The sequence below is a fragment of the Diabrotica virgifera genome, chromosome 1, assembly GCF_917563875.1.
Source record: "Diabrotica virgifera virgifera chromosome 1, PGI_DIABVI_V3a".
Lineage (NCBI taxonomy): Eukaryota > Metazoa > Arthropoda > Insecta > Coleoptera > Chrysomelidae > Diabrotica > Diabrotica virgifera.
This window is the reverse complement of record NC_065443.1, coordinates 30,173,172-30,196,982: the sequence shown is the minus strand read 5'-3', so window position 1 is coordinate 30,196,982 and position 23,811 is coordinate 30,173,172. Positions and strand designations below refer to the sequence as shown.

The following is a 23,811-nucleotide window of genomic DNA, read 5'->3' as shown; positions in this document are numbered from 1 at the left end:
GAATGGCCCATACCTTAATAACTATAATTGACATGAAACGAAGAATGTATGTAATTTAATTTATTTAATTTGAAATACATTTTACTGCTGTCAGAAAACAGAAAAAATGTTAATTTTTTTGTGATTACGTCATCACGCCCAGATGGATGACGTCACTAGTATGATATATATGTCAAAAAATCATAATTTAAAAATAAAAATCGACCTGTTTCGGGATTTTTCCTTAAAGTCACCGACTTACGCAGTAACGTATTCCTTTCATTTGTACCATTACTGTATGTATGTCTGAGTAGTAGTAAAACAATTTACTTACCAGCAATATTATCAAAATATCTTAACCGCATAATCTTCTCTTGTAGAGCAAAATAATCGGAATTTTCAGTTTCGACACCGGTATCTACGTTAGGACTGTATAAAATATTATGCTTCATCTTCTTGAACCTCAATTTTAAATTTCCTCTGGGAAATCTAAATACTTCGTAAATATATAAATCTTTCTGAAGACGTACCAGCAACACTGGTCTTGAGCCATTGTTTCCTAAGCCTACCATTAACAGTTCTTTTACTTGGTATAAGTCTTGGAACTGGTTGTCGTTAGGAGACGGAGTTGTGAGAGCATTTACAGACTCTAAACTATCTACTAATACCTAGAATATTGACAAACAAATGTTAATAAAATTTAAACTTTGCAGAAACGCAAGCAATTAAAACTAGTTCATGATCATAATCATACATCTTCAAGTGGAGCAAAGGGTGTTTTCAAGTGTGAACACCTTGCGGTGTTTAAAAAAAAACGGAAATGGAAGTGGATAGGGCACACCTTCGAAAACCAGCAACAAATATTACTAGACAAGATCTACATTACAATGCTCAAGGCAAAAGAAGAAAGGGTAGACCATCTTATACGTGGAAAAGAACAATAGAGAAAGAACTCAAAGAAAATAATTTACGGAACGATGCACGAAAGATAGCAAAAAACAGAAGAGAATGGAGAAAGCTAGTAAACAAAATTGGACGGAACTCAACAGATGGTGCGTGGGACTAGCAACCTCACCATCATTCCTCATGCTACTTGAAAACTAGTTAAATCCTATATAAAATATAAATGTGGTAGAAAAAGTGCAATCCAATTGTTATTTCGCAATTATCGTCGTTCCTTGTACTTCGCAGTTCTGCTCTTTTGTAATTGTCCAATATACGAGTCTTTCTTTACCCAATTTGCGATTCTCAGATCATTCAGCAGGAATAGTAGATCATTAGTAGTAGATATATGACGACGTAAGGCCAAACCCTATCGGGGATCACCTTTATGAGGTGAAAGGCTCAATAGCCTTCAATGTCCAGCGAGCGATATTGAAGGTAGCGTAGGTAATGATAGGGCCACCCACGACGATAAGACCTCGAAATGATGAAGGTGAAGTAAAGAAAGTTCGCAATACGCAGCATCTGATCCAGAGTGGACGGCTGCAAACAGCGTCGGTTCTCCATGTTAGGAGAGGCTAAGACAAAACTCCCCAACACGCATGGCAAGCAAGGCGTTTGATTCAGCGAAAACTTTCTGATGAAATGTCAAATCTCAAAAACATATTACCACAGGTAAGTAAGACACAGTGTAGAATCTTGCACTGAACAAAATCCAGTCAGAGATTCAAGATTCTGGTGGAACAGAAGATCAAGAAGCAGAGATTTCTATAGACACAGCAATCACACCAATATATTCAAAATCCTGGCATACAATGTAAGAACGTTATCTTCTAATGACAAATTGTTAGATAGAAGAATAATTCGAAAAAATGGGACATAATCGGGGTCAGCGCATTGAGATGACGCAGGGAAAGACTTCTGACCCTACAGCTTGGGGCATGGAGGCATTTGATAGACCATGCAGGCTTAGACTGCAGACAGCGATGCAGGAATTTGGCTTTTCAAAAAAACTAGTCAATTTGACACGGATGTGTATGGAACGGTTACGTATGAGAGTTGGACAACAATACTCGGAGACATTTGAAATAAACAATGGACTAAAACAGGGAGATGCACTTTCACCACAACTCTTCAACTTAGCTCTGGAACACATAATTAGAAGTGCAAACATCGAAAAACCGACTACAGTATTCCATCGAGAAGAACCAAACTTACTGTTGGCATTTGTAGACGATATTGATCTAATAGGGGAGTGCAATTAGAACGAAAACATGCATTGTTTCGGAAAAATTCAAACAAGCTTATATTTTTCTAAAACTTTTTTTGTTAGTTTATATACATGTTAAGGTAAAAAGTTCTACTCGCAGATTTGGCCGCTAATTGTTTATTAATTGTTTAACCAATAAAAATTGTTTTGTATAAATAATTTTAAAAATATCGTTGAATTCATCATTTTACTTTGATCAAATATCTATTTTGTTCTTGATTATGCTGAATCCGAATATGGCATTACAATTTAAAAATTATTATACAGAAGCTCTTATACAGTATGTCTGCGTAGCTAGGAACCACATGCAAAACTTCTTTATTATCAATTTTACGAAAAAAGTTATTCTTCATAAAATGCTCTGGATAGTCAAAAATTTAAAACTCAACCGTCATACCTGTAAGTTGTGTCCATATAAAAAACTTTTTTATTATTAATTTTACGAAAAAAAAGTTATTCTTCATAAAAAGCTCTGCATGGTCCAAAACCGAAGATTTAACCATCAAATATCAAAGTTTTTGAATATTATACGAGGTATGTCAAAAAGTTTGAATTTCACTCAAGAGTAAAGTAGCTTTATTTTTCATAATATTGAAAATTGCTATTATGAAAAGTTGTTTGGAATTAAAAACTATATTCTAATATGCAACTACATCCTTATAATTGAAAAAAAAAATGTTTTTGAAACATTATGGATAACTAACATTATTTTCAGTTATTTCAATTCTGACAACTCATTTATTATTAATTTTACGAAAAAAAGTGATTCTTAATAAAAAGTTCTGGATGGTGTAAAACCTAAAATACAACCATCTTATATCAAATTTTATCAATTTTATACGAGGTATGTCAAAAAAGTAAGTAAAGTACCTTTATAGTTCAGAATATTTCAATTAGAAGGATGTAATTACATACTGAAACATAGTTTTTAATTTTAAATAACTTTTCATAATAACAAGTTTCGATATTGTGAAAAATAAATGTATTGAGCGAAATTCATATTTTTTGACATACCTCGTATAAAATTGACAAAATTTGACATAAGATGGTTGTATTTTAGGTTTTAGACCATGCAGAAGTTTTTATTAAGAATCATTTTTTTCGTAAAATTGATAATAAAAGAATTATCTGAATTGAAATAACTGAAAATAATGTTATATCCATAATTTTTCAAAAAAAAAAAAAATTTCAAATAGGGGGATGTAATTGCATATTAGAATATAGTTTTTAATTCCAAACAACTTTTCACAATAGGAATTTTCAATATTGTGAAAAGTAAAGCTACTTTACTCTTGAGTGAAATAAAAACTTTTTGACAAACCTCGTATAATATTCAAAAAATTTGATATTTGATGGTTAAATCTTGGTTTTGGACCATGCAGAGCTTTTTATGAAGAATAACTTTTTTTCGTAAAATTAATAAAAAAAAGTTTTCTATATGGATACAACTTACAGGGACATACTGTATATCAAATTTTATCAATTTTATACGAGTTATGTCAAAAATATAAATTTTGTTAAAGAGTAAAGTACCTTCATATTCCAGAATATTAAAAAATGCTATTATGAAAAGTTGTTTGAAATTAAAAACTATGTTTTAATATACAATTACATCATTCTAATCAAAAAAAAAATCTCAAATTACGGACTCCATTATCATTTTATTACAATTATGATAACTAGTTTATTATCAATTTTACGAAAAAAAGTTATTCTCCATAAAATGCTCTACCTCGTATAAAATCTAAGATACAACTAACATATTGGGACCGTGCAAGTTGCGCAAAGCGACACCTATTTCTACGCTCTGCACTTTTATTCGCACTTTCAATTGTATTGACCAATTACGTTAGTCCTGGTTGCTGGATAATTGTCAAGGCCATAGTCCAAAAAAATAATAAGAAGAAAAAATAAGATTCAGGTTATGTGATGAAAACGTAAACAATTGTATGTAATAAATAAAATTAGTTATTAAAATGTAGTACTGCAAGCAAAATACAATTAATTAAATTTACCTTTATGTAATAATTGCATATCATATCCATATTGTGGAGCAACATATAATTTTTCTCCTTTAATGACAGTAGATATGGAATGTACGTCAATTTGACAATTTCAATTGACAATATGAATTATTTAAGAAATTTGCAATATTTCTCCGCTATTCGCGCACGATCGTTTCACGTATCCCTTCCAAGTACTTGCACACCGCGAATATCAAACTTTTGCAATTTTATATGTAAAAAATATGAATTTTACTTAAGAGTTAAATGCCTTTATTATTCACAATATTTTAATTAGAAGGATGTAATTGAACACTGAAACATATTTTTTAATTCCAAAGAACTTTTCTTAATAACAATTTTGGATGTTGTGAAACTGATAATAAAAAAGTTATCAATAGGTTTCAAGTTACGCACATACTGTATAAGTGCTAAAAAAATTTTTTTTAGCTCATTTATTATTGTTGAAGCTTATTATTAAATGTATTTTTGGGTAAGTTTTATAGAAAAAAGTTTTGATCACTTTGTATAAACACTTTTTTAACTAGTAATTTTCGGTTTTTGTATTACATTTTTGTTATCTTCCTTAATTTTCTCAAAAATAAACAGTTTATTTCATTTCTAAAGTTACATCCTAAGCTTTAAAAAAGCACCAATAAACTGTAATAAATCTGTTCAAACTTGAGTAATACCGTCTTACAGTGGTGATAATTCTGTAAAACTACGAAGTTTTAAAAAATTACACTTTTATTTTACACTTTTATTACACTAATTACGAAGCAGAGAAGATCCTAATCAAGGAAAGTAAAACTAAATATATGCATATGACAATAACCAAAACAGAGATAGAATCGGACAGAACATCACCATCGATGACTTTAACTTTAAGCGTGTCAGAGAATTTAAGTATGTCGAAACAACAATAATTGAAGACAATATGTCGGCCTAATATCAAAATTGCATAAGTCCAAAATATTCAACTTTAGACTTTTGATGTCATCTGTTAGCATTATCGAAAAGTAATGTACGGTTCTGTTTTCGTCTAACATAGTTTACTTGATTTTGCAAAAATTGTGAAATTGAAATCTGCATAAGTCCATTAGTATTGAAAACCATATGAAATCTGCACAAGTCCCATAAGTCCGCTCTTATTAGTGGTCAAACCGTTCAAACTTATGAGTGTTTTTCTGATGTTTATACAATAAAACGTCTTTTCATTGTAAAGCGGTGAGTACCTACAAGGTACAGGTTAAAATGACATAACATATTGTTTGATAACTAAAAACGTGAACTTAAATTGTTTAGAGACTTGTGCAATTTTCACATTATATTTAGTTGTATTGGGACCGTGCAAGTTCGGAAAAGCGACACCTGGTTTCATAGCTCAGCAACAATTTTCGCACTTTTAATTATATTGGCCAATTATATTAGTCCTGGTTGCTAGATAATTGTCAAGGCCATAGCCCAAAAAAAATTATAGGAAGAAAAAGTAAGACTGAGGTTATGTTATTAAAAGGTAAACAATTGTATGTAGTAAATAAAATTAATTATTAAATGCAGCACTGCAAGCAAAATACAATTAATTAAATTTACTTTTATATAATAATTGCATATCTTATCAATATTGTGGAGCAACATAGAATTTTTCTTCTTCAATGACAGTAGGTATAAAATATACGTCAATGTGACAATTTCAATTGACACTGAATTATTTAAGAAAGTTGCAAGATTTCTCCGCTATTTGCGCACGATCGTTTCTCGTATCCCCTCCAAGTACTTGCACACCGCGAATACAAAAGTGGGGTTATGCACAGTTAGTTTTTTGTCCCTTCTCTAAAATCAGGTATTTTGGACTAATGTATTTTTCATATAAGGCCGACGAATAGAGAATTACAAGAAATACAAACAATAGGATACAAGTCGGCAACAGATGTCTTTATGCCTTTCAAAACCTTATAACATCGAAACAACTAACAAGACATACAATACATACAACTGTATAAAACAATCATACGACCCGTAGTGGTGTATGGTACCGAAACGTTGACGATAACACGTAGAGAGACTACGTGTTTGGGAAAGAAAAATTAAAGAAAGAGCTTTGGGCTTGTGCTTGATCAAGTAGCAGGACAATATAGAATAAGAACTAACAAAGAGCTTAAAGAACTATACCCAGACGCTAACATAATAAAATAAATAAAGTCGAGAAGACTCCAATGGGCAGTACACCTCAGAAAGCATTCGGATGAAAGATAAGGCTGGTATGAGAAGAAGTCCTAACTGCAAGAAAACCACGTGGAGGCCCTTAACTCCGGTGGCGAGATAATATAACAGGAACAGGAGACCTTAAAGCTACGGGCGTGAAGTTTTGGATGGAGAGTGCTCAAGATAGAGAGGAATGGAAGCATGTTGTCGAGTCGGCAACTTGCCACCATATAGTCAACATGTGAACAAGTCAATTTTGGGCTCAAATGGTACCTGGAGCATAATACATTTGATATTTTATACATCCATGTTTAAGCCCACATATTTTGCCATGTTTAAGCCCACTATCAAACGAGACTCGACAATTACATACTAAGCCCGAATAATCTAACAACAGAAGAGGTTTATAATAATATAGTATACAGCATAAAAGCAGCTGCAAAGGAAGCCCTTGGTATCAGAGAAATTAGAAAAAGTAACAAATACTGGTGGAATTCAGAGACAGAGAGACTAGTCAAGGAAAAAAAGATACTATACCAAAAATGGCTTAACACAAAAAATGAAGAAGACTACAACAGATATAGAGAAAAGAAAAGAGAATCAAGACATAAAATCATTCAAAGTAAGAGAGAGACCTGGGATCGAAAGTGCCAAGAAATCGAAGCACACATAGGAGGACGAAAATTCAGTGAATCATGGAAATTTCTGAACAAGATCAAGAATAATGAAACACGCAACGACAAACTACAATTAATACCAACAGATAAATGGGTTCAACATTATAAGGACTTATTAACTGAACAAAGACCCGAATACTCACAACCAACAGAGACGGAAATACAAATTGTAGGGGAAGAAATAAACATAAACAGTGTAGCAGTTAAAAATGCAATTAAACAACTAAAAAATGGAAGATCTCCTGGTCCAGGTGGGATCAATGCCGAACTACTGAAAAATGGAACTAAAAAACTTTTCGAATCTCTGGCATATGTATTTACAAAGTACATCAATGGCGAAAATGTACCCAGTGACTGGAAAATATCTTATATATCATCGATTCATAAAAAGGGCAATAAACTAAAATGTAGCAATTATCGCGGAATATCAGTAACAAATGCAATAAGCAGAGTATATACAAAAATTTTAAGAGAACTGATTGAACAAGAATACTCAGGATACGAAGAAGAAGAACAATGCGGGTTTAGAGCTGGAAGGTCCTGTACGGATAATGTATTTTCGTTAAAACAAATCATTTTTTTGAAACAAATCAAATAGTTTTTATAGATTTGCAAAAAGCATATGACAATATACCGATACCGAAACTATGGGAAGTACTGCAAAACCCCAACATTAACTTTACTCTCATAAAAGCTGTCCAAAATTTATACAGTGACATGAAATCTGCTGTAAAATTATGAAACAAAATAACAGATTTGTTTACAGTCAACAAAAGTCTACGACAAGGATGTTGCATATCACCAAGTCTGTTTAAGATTTATGTCGCCAAAGCCCTTACAATATGGAAACGAAAATGCAGTGGAATGGGCATCCAAATCGACGACAACACCTGCATGTACACCCTTCAGTTTGCAGACGATCAGGTAATATGTGCAAACGATAAAGAAGATTTGGAATATATGCCTCGCAAATTGAAGGAAGAATACGAAAAATGGGGATTGCAGATGAATGTAGAAAAAACACAATATTTATGCCTAGGTGAGGATTCAACTGATATGATATTGGACAATAATCAGAAAATAACTAGCTGTGATAAATATAAGTATTTGGGCATTAATTTCAACAAGGAAGGTACTGACGATGCAGAAATTAAGAGCAGAATAAATAAAGCAAGAACGATAATTAAATCATTGAACGGAGTTTTGTGGAGTACCGAGATAGGGAAACAAAGAAAAATGCGAATATACAACACCATGATTAAGAGCACATTTATACGGATCCGAAACATGGAGAATAAAGGAACACCAAAAACGAAAAATCTACTGAGATGGACGCCCTAAGAAGAGCAAGTAGAACATCGAGATTGGACCGGGTTAGAAATGAGGAAGTAAAGCGAAGAATGAATTTACAGGAAACGGTTGTATAATGCATTGAGAAGAAACAATTAACGTGGTACGGACATGTTCAGAGAATGGGGGAGGAAAGACTGCCAAAGAAAATTATGAAATGGATACCTACAGAAAACAGAAAAAGAGGAAGGCCAAGAACGACATGGATACAGGGAGTAAGACGATCAATGAGTGTACGAGGAATAGAAGATGAAAACTGCAATGATAGAAGATATTGGCAACAAGGCACATATTTTTGTATTTTGGTGGTTAGCATGTTAGGATCACGTAAGCACTGATGATGATCGGTCATCCGATCGAAAACTAGTTCTGTGATCTAGCCTTTTTTAGTGATCTTAACAAATATACCTTTTATAAAAGATTTTATTCGTTTTTGTAATACATATTATGGTATACAGCCAACTACAGGAAAACTTTTTCCTCGTGGATTTTTACTATGCCAGACTTACGTGAAACATTCTGTACATTCAAATTTATATATAATTGAATTTAAAAGTTGACGGGTCCCAACGTTTTTTTTTATTGTCTAAAATATACAAACACTTTTATTCCATAAGTGGTTCCCACACTGTATTTATGTTATATGTACACAAAAATTTTGCTAAAAAACCAAATTGGAGAAACGATAAACTCATAATAATTATCAGATCTGTAAAAAGAAGTAATGGGATCCAATTATTTGACATTTTCCAAAATCCTAATAATAACTGAAGTAGAATTGTGAGTAAAATTTTATAGTACGTATGTAGATAGTAGAACACTTAAATTATATACATTTTTATAGTTGTATGTTTTATTAAATGCCCTTTCACCGTCCACATTTAAAAATGTTAAAAATAATAAACTTACCTTATATCCAAAACAAAGATTGGCAACGAAAAAACATAACTTGAAATCAGGTATGGAATAAATTTCCAAATTGGAATTATCTCTGACAACGAATAGCCAGAAGGTAGGCCTATTTGGAGTCATGTATTTCTTCCACCAATTGTAGTAAACCTTCGGTTTTGGGGGTGCTGCTGATAATGAAGGCATCTTAAAGTCACCCTCACCATACAACAGATCGTCTTCATTTTCAATTTCGGATTTAGATTCATATTCTCTTATTACGTGTGCCGGAACTTGGACAAATTCTTCGGGGATTTTATTTGTGAATAAACCTGATGTGTCTTTGTACATACATATAGTGGATACGGGAGGATTCTAAAACATAAAAAATAATATGTATTTCCATAAAAAAGTTACGTCATAAATTTATAGAAAAGGATTGATACTACATAATGGGTAAATCATAAACGTACTTAAGGTTTAAGTATATTGGCATTCATTTCTTATTTACTTGTCAATTCCAGAATAAGGCAGTTCTTTTAGAAATGAGCTATTTTTTGAAAGAGGCTCAATCACAAAGTCGCTTTTTAAGTTGTCGAGCAAGTTTTTTCAGTGTTTGATAGTTAGGATATCATTTGAAATCACCTTATTTGCTAATTTAATTTCTACGCTTTTCTGTAAAGTTTTCCATTCAGTTGGCTTTTTGGGCATCATCTCTTGCATTTTTTTTTATGTTTTCCAACTTCTATTTCTTCCCTGATTACCAGTTTGATCCTATTTTCAATATTAGTTAGCACCGTTGTTTCATTTTTCATTTTATGTCCTGTGTTTCTGACATTTTTTGCTGGGGATGACGTCTTTTCTTTTCTTTCGATGGCATTTCCATGTTCTTCTCGTTCAACCTGTATAATTCGATTGTTCTGTCCAATGTATGATGTTGTTGGTGCTTTTGTATACTTAATTGATTAGATTACACGTATTACTTACTTGTCTTTATTTTTTTCGTATGGTTACACCACAAAGAAGGTCTTGATTTCTCCTATTTCAAAGTGTTATCTACTTTGCAAACATATCCTTGTCGCCGATTCTATCCATAAGTTCCTACAATTCTAAAGTCTGCCAATCGTATTATAATATATTGTTAGTTTCATGCGAATCTGTTTATTTTTGATACCATTTATTAACAAAGATGTATATGGAAATATCTTGCACATTCTGACTATTTCTTCAGTAATATCTATTTATTTTTCAAAACTTACCCCCTTGGTCTCCGGATGGGGGTGGTTGACAAACCACCAGTTTTCTTCTTTTTTTTTACTTACGGTTTAACCTGTCGTTTATAACCGATCAAAAATCCGGTGTTTGGTTTTTTTTAGTCATTAGCGAATACCCAATAGTTTATAATGTTACATTCACATTGCACTTTAGTTTGCGATACTTCATTGGAATGGATATTGATACTAAGATAATCAATCGATATATAAACGGCAACGGCGTTCATTGAGTACTTTCTCTGAATTCATTATTTTTTTCAGGGATAACTTATCCGGTTTTTCACCGGTTAATACTTAACCGGGGCAAAAAATTCACCAGAAAAACCGATTATTGCGAAGTAAAAAAACCGGTTATGGTTTATAACCGGTAAATTTTTTCCTAGATAGGGGCAACCCAATACCTGTCACTTTATGATATTTTATTTTACCACTTAATCATGGCTTCTAGAAGTGTCTTTTCGATGTGGTCAATACTTTTGCCTATCGCAACTTTACATTATAAAGAAATTACAGTTTTATACATATACACTGAGCGGCACAAAAAATTGCCACCCCACAAAATGGATAATTTTTGATGTCGTGAATTTTCTAAATCTGTTGTCCGATTTAGGTGATTTTTATAACATTTTATAGCCTTATTCTTTAACAATATCGCTGCAATGAAATTATTGCTAGACAGGTAAATGATAATTGTATACCGGGTGTACCAATCAAACTGTGTTTTATTCTCAAAGTTCACCACACCCTGTGTAATATTCTAGAATTTATAAAATATTGAAATTAAAACCCAACTATAGCCGCAGGTTTTCTTAACATTCTGTTTTTGATTCATTCGCTTATGTTGGATAATAAAAAAGTTAGGTACTTTAACAACTAGCCATGTTCTTTATCAATACAGGGTGTTTCTAAATAAGTGCGACAAACTTTAAGGGGCAAATCTGCATAAAAAAATAATGGCCGTTTGCTTTATAAACCCATGTCGGCAAATGCTTTGTTTCCGAGATACTGGATGTTGAATTATTTTCTTACAAACTGACGATTTATTTATTGCTCTAAAACCGGTTGAGATATGAACATGAAATTTGGTAGGTTTTAAGATACAGTTATTGCACATTTTTTGACATGCAATTAAGGATTTTATATTCTCCATTGGCGCGCATACGGGTAATATGACGGGTAATATTACCCGCATGCACGCCAATGGTGAATATAAAATTCTTAGTTGTATGTCAAAAAATGTGCAATAACTGTATCTTAAAAACTACCAAATTTCATTTTCATATCTCAACTGGTTTTAGAGCAATGAATAAATCGTCAGTTTGTAAGAAAATAATTCAACATCTAGTATCTCGGAAACAAATCATTTGCCGACATGGGTTTATAAAGCAAACGGCCATTATTTTTTTATGCAGATTTGTCCCTTAAAGTTTGTCGCACTTATTTAGAAACACCCTGTATTAATGAAGAACGTGGCTAGTTGTTAAAGTACCTAACTTTTTTATTATCCAACATAAGCGAATGAATCAAAAAACAGAATGTTAAGAAAACCTGCGACTATAGTTGGGTTTTAATTTCAATATTTTATAAATACTAGAATATTACACAAGGTGTGGTGAACTTTGAGAATAAAACACAGTTTGATTGGTACACCCGGTATACAATGATAATTTACCTGTCTAGCAATAATTTTATTACAGCGATATTGTTAAAAAATAAGGCTATAGAATGTTAAAAAAATCACTTAAATCGGACAACAGATTTAGAAAATTCACGACATCAAATATTACCCATTTTGTGGGGTGGCCATTTCTTGTGCCACTCAGTGTACATAATACATATTAACGTTCATAAATACTTACATTTGATAATGTGGATTTACTAACAACCAACTTGGCCGTTCCTCTAGTCTCTCTCAACATCAACGTAATGACTTGCCCATCTGACGTCATCAGAGAAATGTACGGATCGGCACTGGAAATGTGTACGATAGGCGAACCCAAATCCATAGGGACGTGTTGTAGTTGATTGGCACCTTGTAACAGTCTGACAGCCACTGTCGTTACCTGGACAATATATTTGTTATTTCCTAAGTTACCGGCATACACTGTTGGTCCGTGGGTTGCGAATCCAGTATTGTCGATTTCGTTGATTTCTTGACCAGTTTGTAGTATCTGAAATAAGTAAAGAAATACATGCAACATACAGTAAGTAGTCAAACATAATTGCCTAGCATTCGCCATAGTAAAAAACAAAAGATGAAAAACAACTGAATTTCAAGGGGGAGAGGCAGTTTTTGTTTTTATTTGATTCAGAGTTGGACCACTATCTCCAGAAAGCTATGTCTGCCTCTTAGGCGTCATCGGTGGAGCTATGCAGTCACAACTCTGAATCAAACATCAACAAGCCTGCCTTATTTAAGGGAAATTACCGCGAATGCAATAATTCCACCTTTGAGATGCAAATCAGCGACATCTTTCGTAAAACGAGAAAAACGAAAAGTCTCAGATACAAAATTTACTGTAATAAAACAATTAAAATAATTGAAATAAAATAATAAACAATATTTTAAATCTAAGACTTTTCGTCAAAAGAAACTGCTTTCTGGTTGCATACTGAATATCCGGCTTTAACAATTTATAAGCACGGAGACGAGGAATACAGAAGAAAGCAGATAGGACAATGGTCACATATCTACTCTCTTTTCGTCTAGGAGAAGAGCCGAAAGACAGTTTCTAGTACTCAAAAATCTGAGTAAAGATGAACAAGGGAGAAAGACAGTTTTTGTTTTTATTTGATTCAGAGTTGGACCACCATCTCCAGATAGCTATTTCTGCCTCTCATACGTCATCGGTGGAGCTATACTCAGATTTTTGAGTACTCGAAACTGTCTTTCGGCTCTTTTCCCAGACGAAAAGAGAGTAGATACGTGATCTTTGTCCTTTCTGCTTTCTTCTATATTCGTCGTCTCCGTGCTTATAAATTGTTAAAGCCGCAGATTCAGGATGTAACCAGAAAGCAGTTTTTTTTGACGAAAAGTGTTAGATTTAAAATATTGTTTATTATTTTATTTCAATTATTTTAATTGTTTTATTACAGTAAACTTTGTATCTGAGACTTTTAGTTTTCCTCGTTTTAACTGAATTTCGATTTAGAGAAATAAATAAAAGGAAAACCTGGTAGAAGAGTTATAGGCGGGTGGCTTTTGTCGAAAAAAGTCGATTTTGGACCCACAAGCTGAAACTTATTTTAATCGATAGATTATGATGTGGTTATTTATTTATCATTTATTCAAAAACTAATACCAAACTCTGACCTTAATATGTTTAAATTATAAATAATATTAATAATACATAGATATACAATAATTACTCATTTTGAAAGTAAATTAAATGTAAGACCAAATACAGTCGGAAAAATGAAAGAATACCCATGAACGAACATATAAAACACGCTTTATTTTCCTGTCACCGTGTCACAAAGAAAATTGTCCAGTGCAAGTACATGTAACAATAATTATTACATGTACTTGTGCTGGCCAATTTTTTGTGTGACACGGTGACAGGAAAATACAGCGTGTTTTATATGTTCGTTCATGGGTATTCTTTCATTTTTCCTACTGTACTTACGTTGTCGGGATAGTATCACGAGGTTTTTTCCTGGTTTTGCCTCGTGATTTACTATGGAATCTCTAACGCGAGAATTTTACTGTCATCCTTGCATTTGGTTGTCTTTTTAAAGACAAATTACATGCTATGATTTTTTTGTGACGGATATTCTTGAGTTGGGATTGATTTCATGTAATCGAATGAACTATCTTTTAGTAAAGTCGTCCAAGGAACGCAACTCATAAATATTGGCGATATCATTTTAAAGTCTTCTACTTCTGAATTGCCAATATAAATGAGTCAGATTAAATAAATTATTAGAAGAATTTTTTTACACAGCAACAACGTTTTTGTTTAATTTAGTAGAATTTTGTATTTTGACAACGACACCCGATTTGGGCGTCGAAACGTTAATAAAATTATTTTTTCAATTTAATTGTGGCTTATTTCCCGTATACATAAATAGTTAACTATTTTATTTGTCTTGATATTTTTGTGGCTCAGGCTCTAGATTTTTTGTATAAGACACTGCTGATTTCTTGTCATTTAATTTACAACTATGAGTTTAGAACTTTCTCCATTTGCCTGATTTCCGAACTAGAAACCAAAACGTCAAATAAAGAGTTTATTTTATGATTCTGATTATTTTCCAACAATATATGGGCTACAACGTTACCTTAAACCAATTAAGGGACGATTCCGAGCAAGACCGCAAACCGCAGACCGCAGCGACAGACCTACTAGTTCATATGGTTTCTTATGAGCTGTATGTCGAGTAGAGCGGCACTGTCGGCGCCGCACGCGGAACGTCGCCACCGCAGACCGCAGTACTGCAGCAGAAACAGTAGTGTCACCGACCGCAGAGCGACAACACGTATTTTTGCTGTTTCCAAATTGACTGAAAAGTGAAAAGAATTGAATTTATTTTGAAAATGAGTATTTCAAATAAAGAAGAAGAGCAATTGAATAATTTTGTAGCAAAATATTCAGTTATTTACGACGCAAGCTTTCTTCAAATTATCTTTTTTTAAATAGAGACCTAGTTGACTTCCTTTTTCTTTTATAATGTAAAAGTAAAAGACGTCATCTTCTTCCATCAAAAGATATAACATTAATTCATCATTATTCATTGAGTCTGACATCCTACTTATGACTTACACGACTTTTAATATTATACTATTATAAATTCCCATCGTGTAATGCTGTTGTCGCTATTATGTAGATGCAGTGCAGTTCTGGTCGGAATTGGTCTGACCGCAGACGACACTGCCGCTGCAGTGCAGTCTGCGGTTTGGCAGTCTGCAGCCACTTTCGGAATCGTACCTTTATAGTACGCACAGGAAAACGTGTATAAATATTTGACAAAAGATCGAAATTTAGTAATACAAAAAAAAATAATCTAAACAAACTTACCATCGTTCCATCTTCCTGACTTAATATCAAAAAGGCATGCTGGTCATCTCCACTTTTCACAGTCCACATATTGGAACATCCTGGTAGTGTAAACGTCGTGACGATTTGAGGTCGAATATTTTTTTGTAGCACACAAAGGGCACCATTTTTTCCGTAACCGGCTGTAGTTACCAATTCTAGATTCAGATCGACGTTATCGTTAAATTCTTCGCTCAAAAATGCTGGTTCACCAATTGACATATTGCCACAAGGTCCTATGTTAAGGAAACTGTCACACACTTCAAATATATAGCTTGATATCTGAATACCTGTTAATAAAAGTCATAAGTACATATGCAGTGTGTCAATTTGAAAAGTTGCCACCCCCTATAATTTGGTCCCTATAGAAAATCTGAAAATATGCAAAAACACGTCAAATTTATTTGTGAGGGGGACATTTTGTAGACCAGTTTTCAACTAAATTACATTAACTCTCTAACGGGGGCAGACACAACCCCCAAAATCTTTAATGGAAAGGGTGGTTGAGTGATATCTCATTTTGAAGGTCATTAAATTACCTTTTCAAAAATACCACATGCCTTATATTTCTTAATGTTGAAATATTCTGAAGCTATTTCCTTGTGGCATTTTTATAATGAACTATTTTAAATGGGAAATAAGCCACAATTTTACCAAAAAAATTAATTTATTAACGTTTCGACGCCCAAGTCGGGTGTCGTTGTCAAAATACAAAATAATACTAAATAAACAAAAATGTTGTTGCTTAGTAAAAAATTATTCTAATAATTTATTTAATCTGACTCATTTATATTGGCAATTCAGACGTATATTATATATTTTAAAGTAGAAGACTTTAAAATGATATCGCCAATATTTATGAGTTGCGTTCCTGGGACGACTTTACTAAAAGATAGTTCATTCGATTACATGAAATCAATCCCAACTCAAGAATATCCGCCGCAAAAAAATCATAGCATGTGATCTGTCTTTAAAAAGACAACCAAATGCAACGATGACAGTAAAATTCTCGCGTTAGAGATTCCATAGTAAATCACGAGGGAAAACCAGGAAAAAACCTCGTGATACTATCCCGACATCTTAAGTATTTGGTCTTACATTTAATTTACCTTCAAAAAACTAATACCAAATTCTGACTTTAATATGTTTAAATTATCTTCTTCTTCTTCAAATGCAAATCCACTAATGGATGTTGGCGATCACATTTTCCATTAACTCTCTGTTTCTTGCAATGTGGATCAGTGATTGTATGTCGGTAATCCCTGTCCATTGCCTTATGTTTCGGAGCCAGGACATTTTCTTGCGTCCTATTCCTCTCTTGCCTTCAATTTTACCCTGGATTATAAGTTGAAGGAACTGGTATTTTTCGTTTCGCATGATGTGACCCAAATACGCCGTTTTTCTTTTCTTGATGTTTTCGAAAAGCTGACGTTCTTGGTTGATTCTTTTAAGGACATCCACATTTCGAAGGCTTCTAATCTGTTTAAATTATAAATAATATTAATAATACATAGATATACAATAAGTAATACTAAAACATAAAATTTGTACTAACTCGATATGTTATTGACTTACTAATCGTGGTATTTTCTTTCTATTGACTTCCTCTTTCAGTATGGGTAACCACATCCTACTGCATTCTACCGAGGAATTTGCGACGCAATTGGTTTCATTTAGCATAATTAGAGCCGCTTCTTTGATTTTCCTCTTTTTACTATCTGATTCTTTCAGGACTATACTTGAATCTCTCCACTGAACTCTATGTTCATTATCCCATGCGTGTTGACATATTTAAGATCTATCAAATTCTCTATTTTTAATATAAGACTGATGTTCACTTATTCTAACGTTTAATGGTCTTGATGAATCACCTAACAATGAACAAGAAAGAACAAAGAATTGCATTTATAAAATACCTTGTGAATGCGAACAATTTTATTTAGGTGAAACATCAAGACCATTAAACGTTAGAATAAGTGAACATCAGTCTTATATTAAAAATAGAGAATTTGATAGATCTCAAATATGTCAACACGCATGGGATAATGAACATAGAGTTCAGTGGAGAGATTCAAGTATAGTCCTGAAAGAATCAGATAGTAAAAAGAGAAAAATCAAAGAAGTGGCTCTAATGAAACCAATTGCGTCGCAAATTCCTCGGTAGAATGCAGTAGGATGTGGTTACTTACCCATACTGAAAGAGGAAGTTAATAGAAAGAAAATACCACGATTAGTAAGTCAATAACATATCGAGTTGATACATATTTTATATTTTAGTATTACTTATTGTATATCTATGTATTATTAATATTATTTATAATTTAAACATATTAAAGTCAGAATTTGGTATTAGTTTTTTGAAGGTACATTAAATGTAAGACCAAATACTTACGATGTCGGGATAGTATCACGAGGTTTTTTCCTGGTTTTCCCTCGTGATTTACTATGGAATCTCTAACGCGAGAATTTTACTGTCATCGTTGCATTTGGTTGTCTTTTTAAAGACAGATCACATGCTATGATTTTTTTCTATGATTTTTTTGCGACGGATATTCTTGAGTTGGGATTGATTTCATGTAATCGAATGAACTATCTTTTAGTAAAGTCGTCCCAGGAACGCAACTCATAAATATTGGCGATATCATTTTAAAGTCTTCTACTTTAAAATGTATAATATACGTCTGATTTTATAAATCTTTTCTTATAAATATTAGCAGAATTTTTTTACTTAGCAACAACATTTTTGTTTATTTTAATAGTATTTTGTATTTTGACAACGAAACCCGATTTGGGCTTCGAAACGTTAATAAATTCATTTTTTAGTAAAATTGTGGCTTATTTCCTTATATTTCTTTTCTGTACTTTTGGAAAAATCTTGGACTCAATACTCTAAAAAATTTTGGAGTTCTGAACTCGATACTTAATATCAAAACACCCCAAAAAAAATTCAATTTGGAGTTCAATACTTCAACAAATTTTGGAGTTCTGAACTCGATATTTAATACCTGTACGGTTTCACTTGATTTTTTCAAAATTACTGAAGAGAAATATAATGTATGTCGTATTTTTGAAAAGGTAATCGAACGATCTTTAAAATGAGGTAACACTCAACCCCCCTTTCCATTAAAGATTTTGGGGGTTGTGTCCGCCCCCGCTAGAGGGTTAGTGTAATTTGGTTGAAAACTGGTCTATAAAATGTTCCCCTCATAAATAAATTTGACGTGTTTTTGTATATTTTTAGATTTTCTATAGGGACCAAATTATAGTGGGTGACAACTTTTCAAATTGACACCCTATATATGAATTTCTACCGGAAAAATAGAGGAAAAGTTAACCCTATTTTGCCCAATGTATCTCACAAGATATATGACTTTATAATTGATTTTTTAAATATTGCAGGCTTTTTCAATAGGTCAAACCTTGGTTGTCACACTCAGCTGTTCTTTCTCTATACAGTTGGCTATCTTTGTTTGATTTAAACGGTTTCAAAATATTAAGTTATGTTGATTTATTTTCTTGTTCTGTGAGTGTGCGCGTTTTTCAAGTCATCAATACAAGCGGTAAATTCAGTTTACCTACTGTTACTATTCTAATATTTTTTATAAAAACCTATTCAAGTGACTTATTATTATATTATTTAAGTTTAATTATTCACAAGTTTTAGGCACTAATAATTTCTGGTTTATTTGCAATATACTTTTATAAAATGTATCTTCCAGTACACCTTGGGCAGTATATGTGGGAGGGCGGAGGCGGAAATAATTTTATATATGATTTTTGCTTAATTGGCCCCTAAAACAATAAAATGCTAAAAGGAAATTATCTGATAGCAAAGAGTATACCAAACTTACGATTTTTAAGTAGGAATATTAATCACAAAGAATTTTATTTTCCAAATGTATGACGTCTACCACGAGATAGTTTAAAAATATAAGTATAACAATATATTCTTACCAGCTTGTTTTTGGGTACCATACACTTCCAATTCCTCCGGATCACGAATATCTAACACATCACTGGCCATACAGTCGGTAAGAGAATCCAGGGTTCTGTCCGATTTGTCAGTACGTGATCTTTTATTGGATGGTTCATCGTTATCGTCCAATGTTATTACTTCATTCGCTTTTTCAGTAAACCTTAGAAGTAGAGAGTTACCAAGACGTGAGCCCAAAAATAAGAAGTTGTTCTCACAGATGCAAATCTAAAATTAATATGTTTATTTACAAAACGGTTTATTTTTATTTTAGGTAAAAAATTATAAAGTCGATTCGCTAATCTGAGACACAACTGTCTAGAGACGTTGGTAACTTTTATTTGGGAAGTTAGGTTGCTAGACGTGACTGGAAATTCCTACACAACCAAACATACCTGCTCATAGCAAATATTATTAATAGTAAACAGACATAAATACCATAAACCTTATGCCAATCAATAATTATTTATTTACTCCTTAGTAACACATATAGGCCAGGGTAATAAGACAAAAATATTCCCTGTTCGTGACACTTCAGCAGCCAGGGTACTGAAGCGTTTTTTCGACTGGTAATACCTATAGGAACAAATTATAACTATTTCCTGCGTAGGATGTGGCGGCCATTTTTATTTATAAACAATTAACTGTCAAAAAATGGCATTTTCCCCTTTTTTCAAATCAACGGAAAACAGTGAAACTTTTGATTTTTTAGTACAAATATCTTCGAGATTATGGAAAAAGCTTTAAAATGACGTATTACAAAGTTTGATATACTCATGTATTGTGCGAAAAAAGGTCGGAATTGCAAAAAAAATATTTTCTCAATAACTGTTGTAAAAATTACTGTACAGCTTTGAAATTTTTGTCAAATGAGGGTTCTTTGGTGCTTAATATGTGATAAAAATTTCAAAGCGATTCATTCAATTGTTTAAATTTTATTCCAATTGTTTATCCCAGAGAGCAGTTTTTTTGCAATAACATAAGTCAGAAAAAATGACCTTAGAATCATTCCACAGGTGTCAAATGAAAGAGCATGAGCTACACTTTCAACATGGTTTAAAAAAGTGAATAAAAAATGCATTTATGCATTATGCATAAAATAATTATGCAAAAGTATGGTAAATTTTTCTTTATAAACTTTTTGAATAACTTTTTCCAAAAAAATTAACTTTTTTACCCTGTTTTAAGTGTACAACTACCTAGTAATGTTATCTATATCATATAATTGATAAAAACTTGTAATAAATATGTATAATTTCTTATATCACAAAATACAAAGTTTATAAGGAAAGATTTACGATACTTTTGCATAAATATTTATTACTAATAAATGCATTTGTTATTCACTTTTTTTAAACCAAGTTGAAAATATAGCTCATGCTCTTTCATTTGACACCTGTGGAATGGTTTTAACGTCATTTTCTTCTGACTTATGTTATTGCAAAAAAATGCTCTCTGGGAAAAACAATTTGAATAAAATGTAAACAATTGAATGAATCGCTTTGAAATTTTTATCACATATTAAGCACCAAAGAACCCTTATTTGACAAAAATTTCAAAGCTGTACAGTAATTTTTACAACAGTTATTGCGAAAATAATTTCTTTTGCAATTCCGACCTTTTTTCGCAATTATATTAACAATAATATCAAACTTTGTAATACGTCATTCTAAAGCTTTTTCCACAATCTCGAAGATATTTGTACTAAAAAAACCATAAGTTCCCTGTTTTCCATTGATTTGAAAAAAAAAAGTGAAAAATGCCATTTTTTGACACTTAATTGTTTATAAATAAAAATGGCCGCCAGATCCTACGCAGGAAATAATTACAATTTGCTCTTATAGGTATTACCTGTCGAAAAAACGCTTCAGTACCGTGGCTGTTCAAGTGTCATGGAAAAAACCTTCTTACCCTGGACTGATAATCTGATTTAATGTTTAAAATACATAATATTATTGAATCCATTACCTTTAAACGCAAATAACTTAAAAACTACTCACTCTATCGCATTGAGACAAAAGGATGATATTTACGTAAAAAGTAACGAAGAATCAAAAAAACATGCTGCAATGATTACTACGACAGTGGCGTAGATTGTGATGGGTAAAAGGTGGCAAAATAAAGTATATATCCCTGCAGCACGCCTCTGGTAACAGCGGAAAACTATCTTTTAACACTAGTTAAAGTATTCTATGTAAACCGTTTGTCAAGTTTGAACAAAAAATATTGGAAGGTGTTAAAACGATGGCTTAAAATCATTTTAGAATATTTGTAATAAAACACTCTGTATCTCGGTAAAGAGCAATATTTTATTTAAGTGTTTTAGGTTAAATTTTCGTATTTTGTGCTAAGGTTTCTCCAGTTACTATATGGAAAATTCTTAATGAAACACCCTGTAGGTACATGTGCATGAAAATGTGGAACAATAGGCATACCAGTACAATAGAATCTATTACATTCACTACTTTTCGCCAATGACCAAATGACAAGTAATTTTTGCACAAGACAGGGAGGACATGGAATTAATAAGGAAATTAAAGGAAGAGTATGAGCTGTGGGGACTCGAAGATAAATATGTGTAAGACCGAATACTTATGTATTGGATCTGAGGTTGTAGATTTGAACTAAGTCTATTTAGAGTTGTAAGACTTTTAGGGTCAATGATAAGCCGAGCTGGTATTTGCAGGAAATATATAGAAATAAAAATAGCACGGGAAAAAGCCACGAAAGCAGTCCTTGGAGTGATATGGATCAACACTCTAATCAAACAAAACAAAAAAATAGTTATTTTTCTACGGCCGTGCTAAAAGAGCCACTTTCACGGCGTGCAGGAAAGTAAAATACATTGTAATATGGCATTCTAATACATGCAATAAACTAATATTTAGATATTATTTTCTAATTTATTTCAAATTTATCTTATTGTGTTCATGTTTTAACGAAATTAGCGCAATAATTCGATGAAATTAAATTATTTTGACATAATATTTAAAAGTTAGATCAGTAGACAATTACAATGGTTTTGAATCGTCGTCATGGAAACCAATAACGTCGTTGTGGTAACCCATTATATTGAAAGTTTGGTTTTGACAACCTTGTCAAAGAATTAATTTATGTATTTTCACTTCTAAATAAAAATTGATATAACCCTATTTTTTGTGGCTTTTTTCCAAACGTACGGCCCTAGAAAAAATATTGTTCCTAACTCATGCGGAAAGTGTCATGTGAAAGTATTACTTTCCGCACTAGTTAGGAAAATAACTATTTCGTAGGCGGCGGCGATATGTATCTGCATATTTTTATAAAAAAATGTATAATGCCAATATTTTCTGAAGGTGTCTAACTTTTCTCTCTTAACTCCCGCTTCGCGTCGTTCGGCAAACTGCAGTCGCGTGCGGAAAAGTATGACTTTCTGCAAGAGTTAGGAACAATATTTTTTCTACGAGTCTTTAAAAAATGACCAAATCTTAATCAATTAATACATATAATTAATATGAAAATACATACACAAATTAATTCTTTGACAAGGTTGTCAAAACCAAACTTTCAATATAATTAGTTAGCATGACGACGATCTTGGTTTCCATGACGATGATTCAAAACGACTGTTATTATCTACCGATTTGACTTTCGAATATTATGTCAAAATAATTTTATTTCATCGAATTGTCGCGTTCATTTCATTAAAACAGGAACACAATAAGATACATTTGAAATAAAATAGTAAATAATATCTAAATATTAGTTTATTGCATGTATTATAATTATTTTAAGGCCATATTAAAATATCTAAACGCGTGCGGAAAAGTAAAACTTTCTTAACTAAAACGCGTGCGCGAAAGTAGACATTTTTGCACGCTCGTAGAAAAATAATATTTCAGAGCATAGTGCTGAACATTATCCTATATGGAGTGGAAGTATGGCCAATAACAACAATAATACGAAATAAAATAAAGAATTTTAAGAACAGTTGAATTGAACTTTATGAGAAGATGTCTGAAAATCACCAGAGATGATAGAATAATAACCTTAGAAATAGAAACCTTAGAATAGAAATATGAAATAGAATGGAAGTAGAATGCTCAATTACAAAAAAAAATGGGAAACAATGCCATGCAGTGGTACAGGCATATACAAAGATTGCCAGAGCACAGGTGGCCGAAAAGAATATCGGACTAGGACCCACCGGGACGATGATTGAGAGGAAGACCTGC

At 32.3% G+C, this 23,811-nt stretch overlaps 1 protein-coding gene across 11 annotated transcripts in view; it reads right to left on the bottom strand.

Annotated features, from left to right (window-relative positions):
• Positions 1 to 23,811, bottom strand: part of LOC114328204 (cleavage and polyadenylation specificity factor subunit 1) — a 148,764-nt gene that overhangs the window by 90,712 nt on the left and 34,241 nt on the right. For all 11 annotated transcript variants that reach the window (XM_050655592.1, XM_050655598.1, XM_050655603.1 and 8 more), the window contains exons 6-10: positions 19,579 to 19,825; positions 15,607 to 15,914; positions 12,448 to 12,759; positions 9,336 to 9,689; positions 314 to 647 (exon numbers count right to left, since the gene is read on the bottom strand). In XM_050655592.1, the coding sequence (XP_050511549.1) occupies positions 314 to 647; positions 9,336 to 9,689; positions 12,448 to 12,759; positions 15,607 to 15,914; positions 19,579 to 19,825 (1,555 nt within the window). The remainder of the gene's footprint in view (positions 1 to 313; positions 648 to 9,335; positions 9,690 to 12,447; positions 12,760 to 15,606; positions 15,915 to 19,578; positions 19,826 to 23,811) is intronic.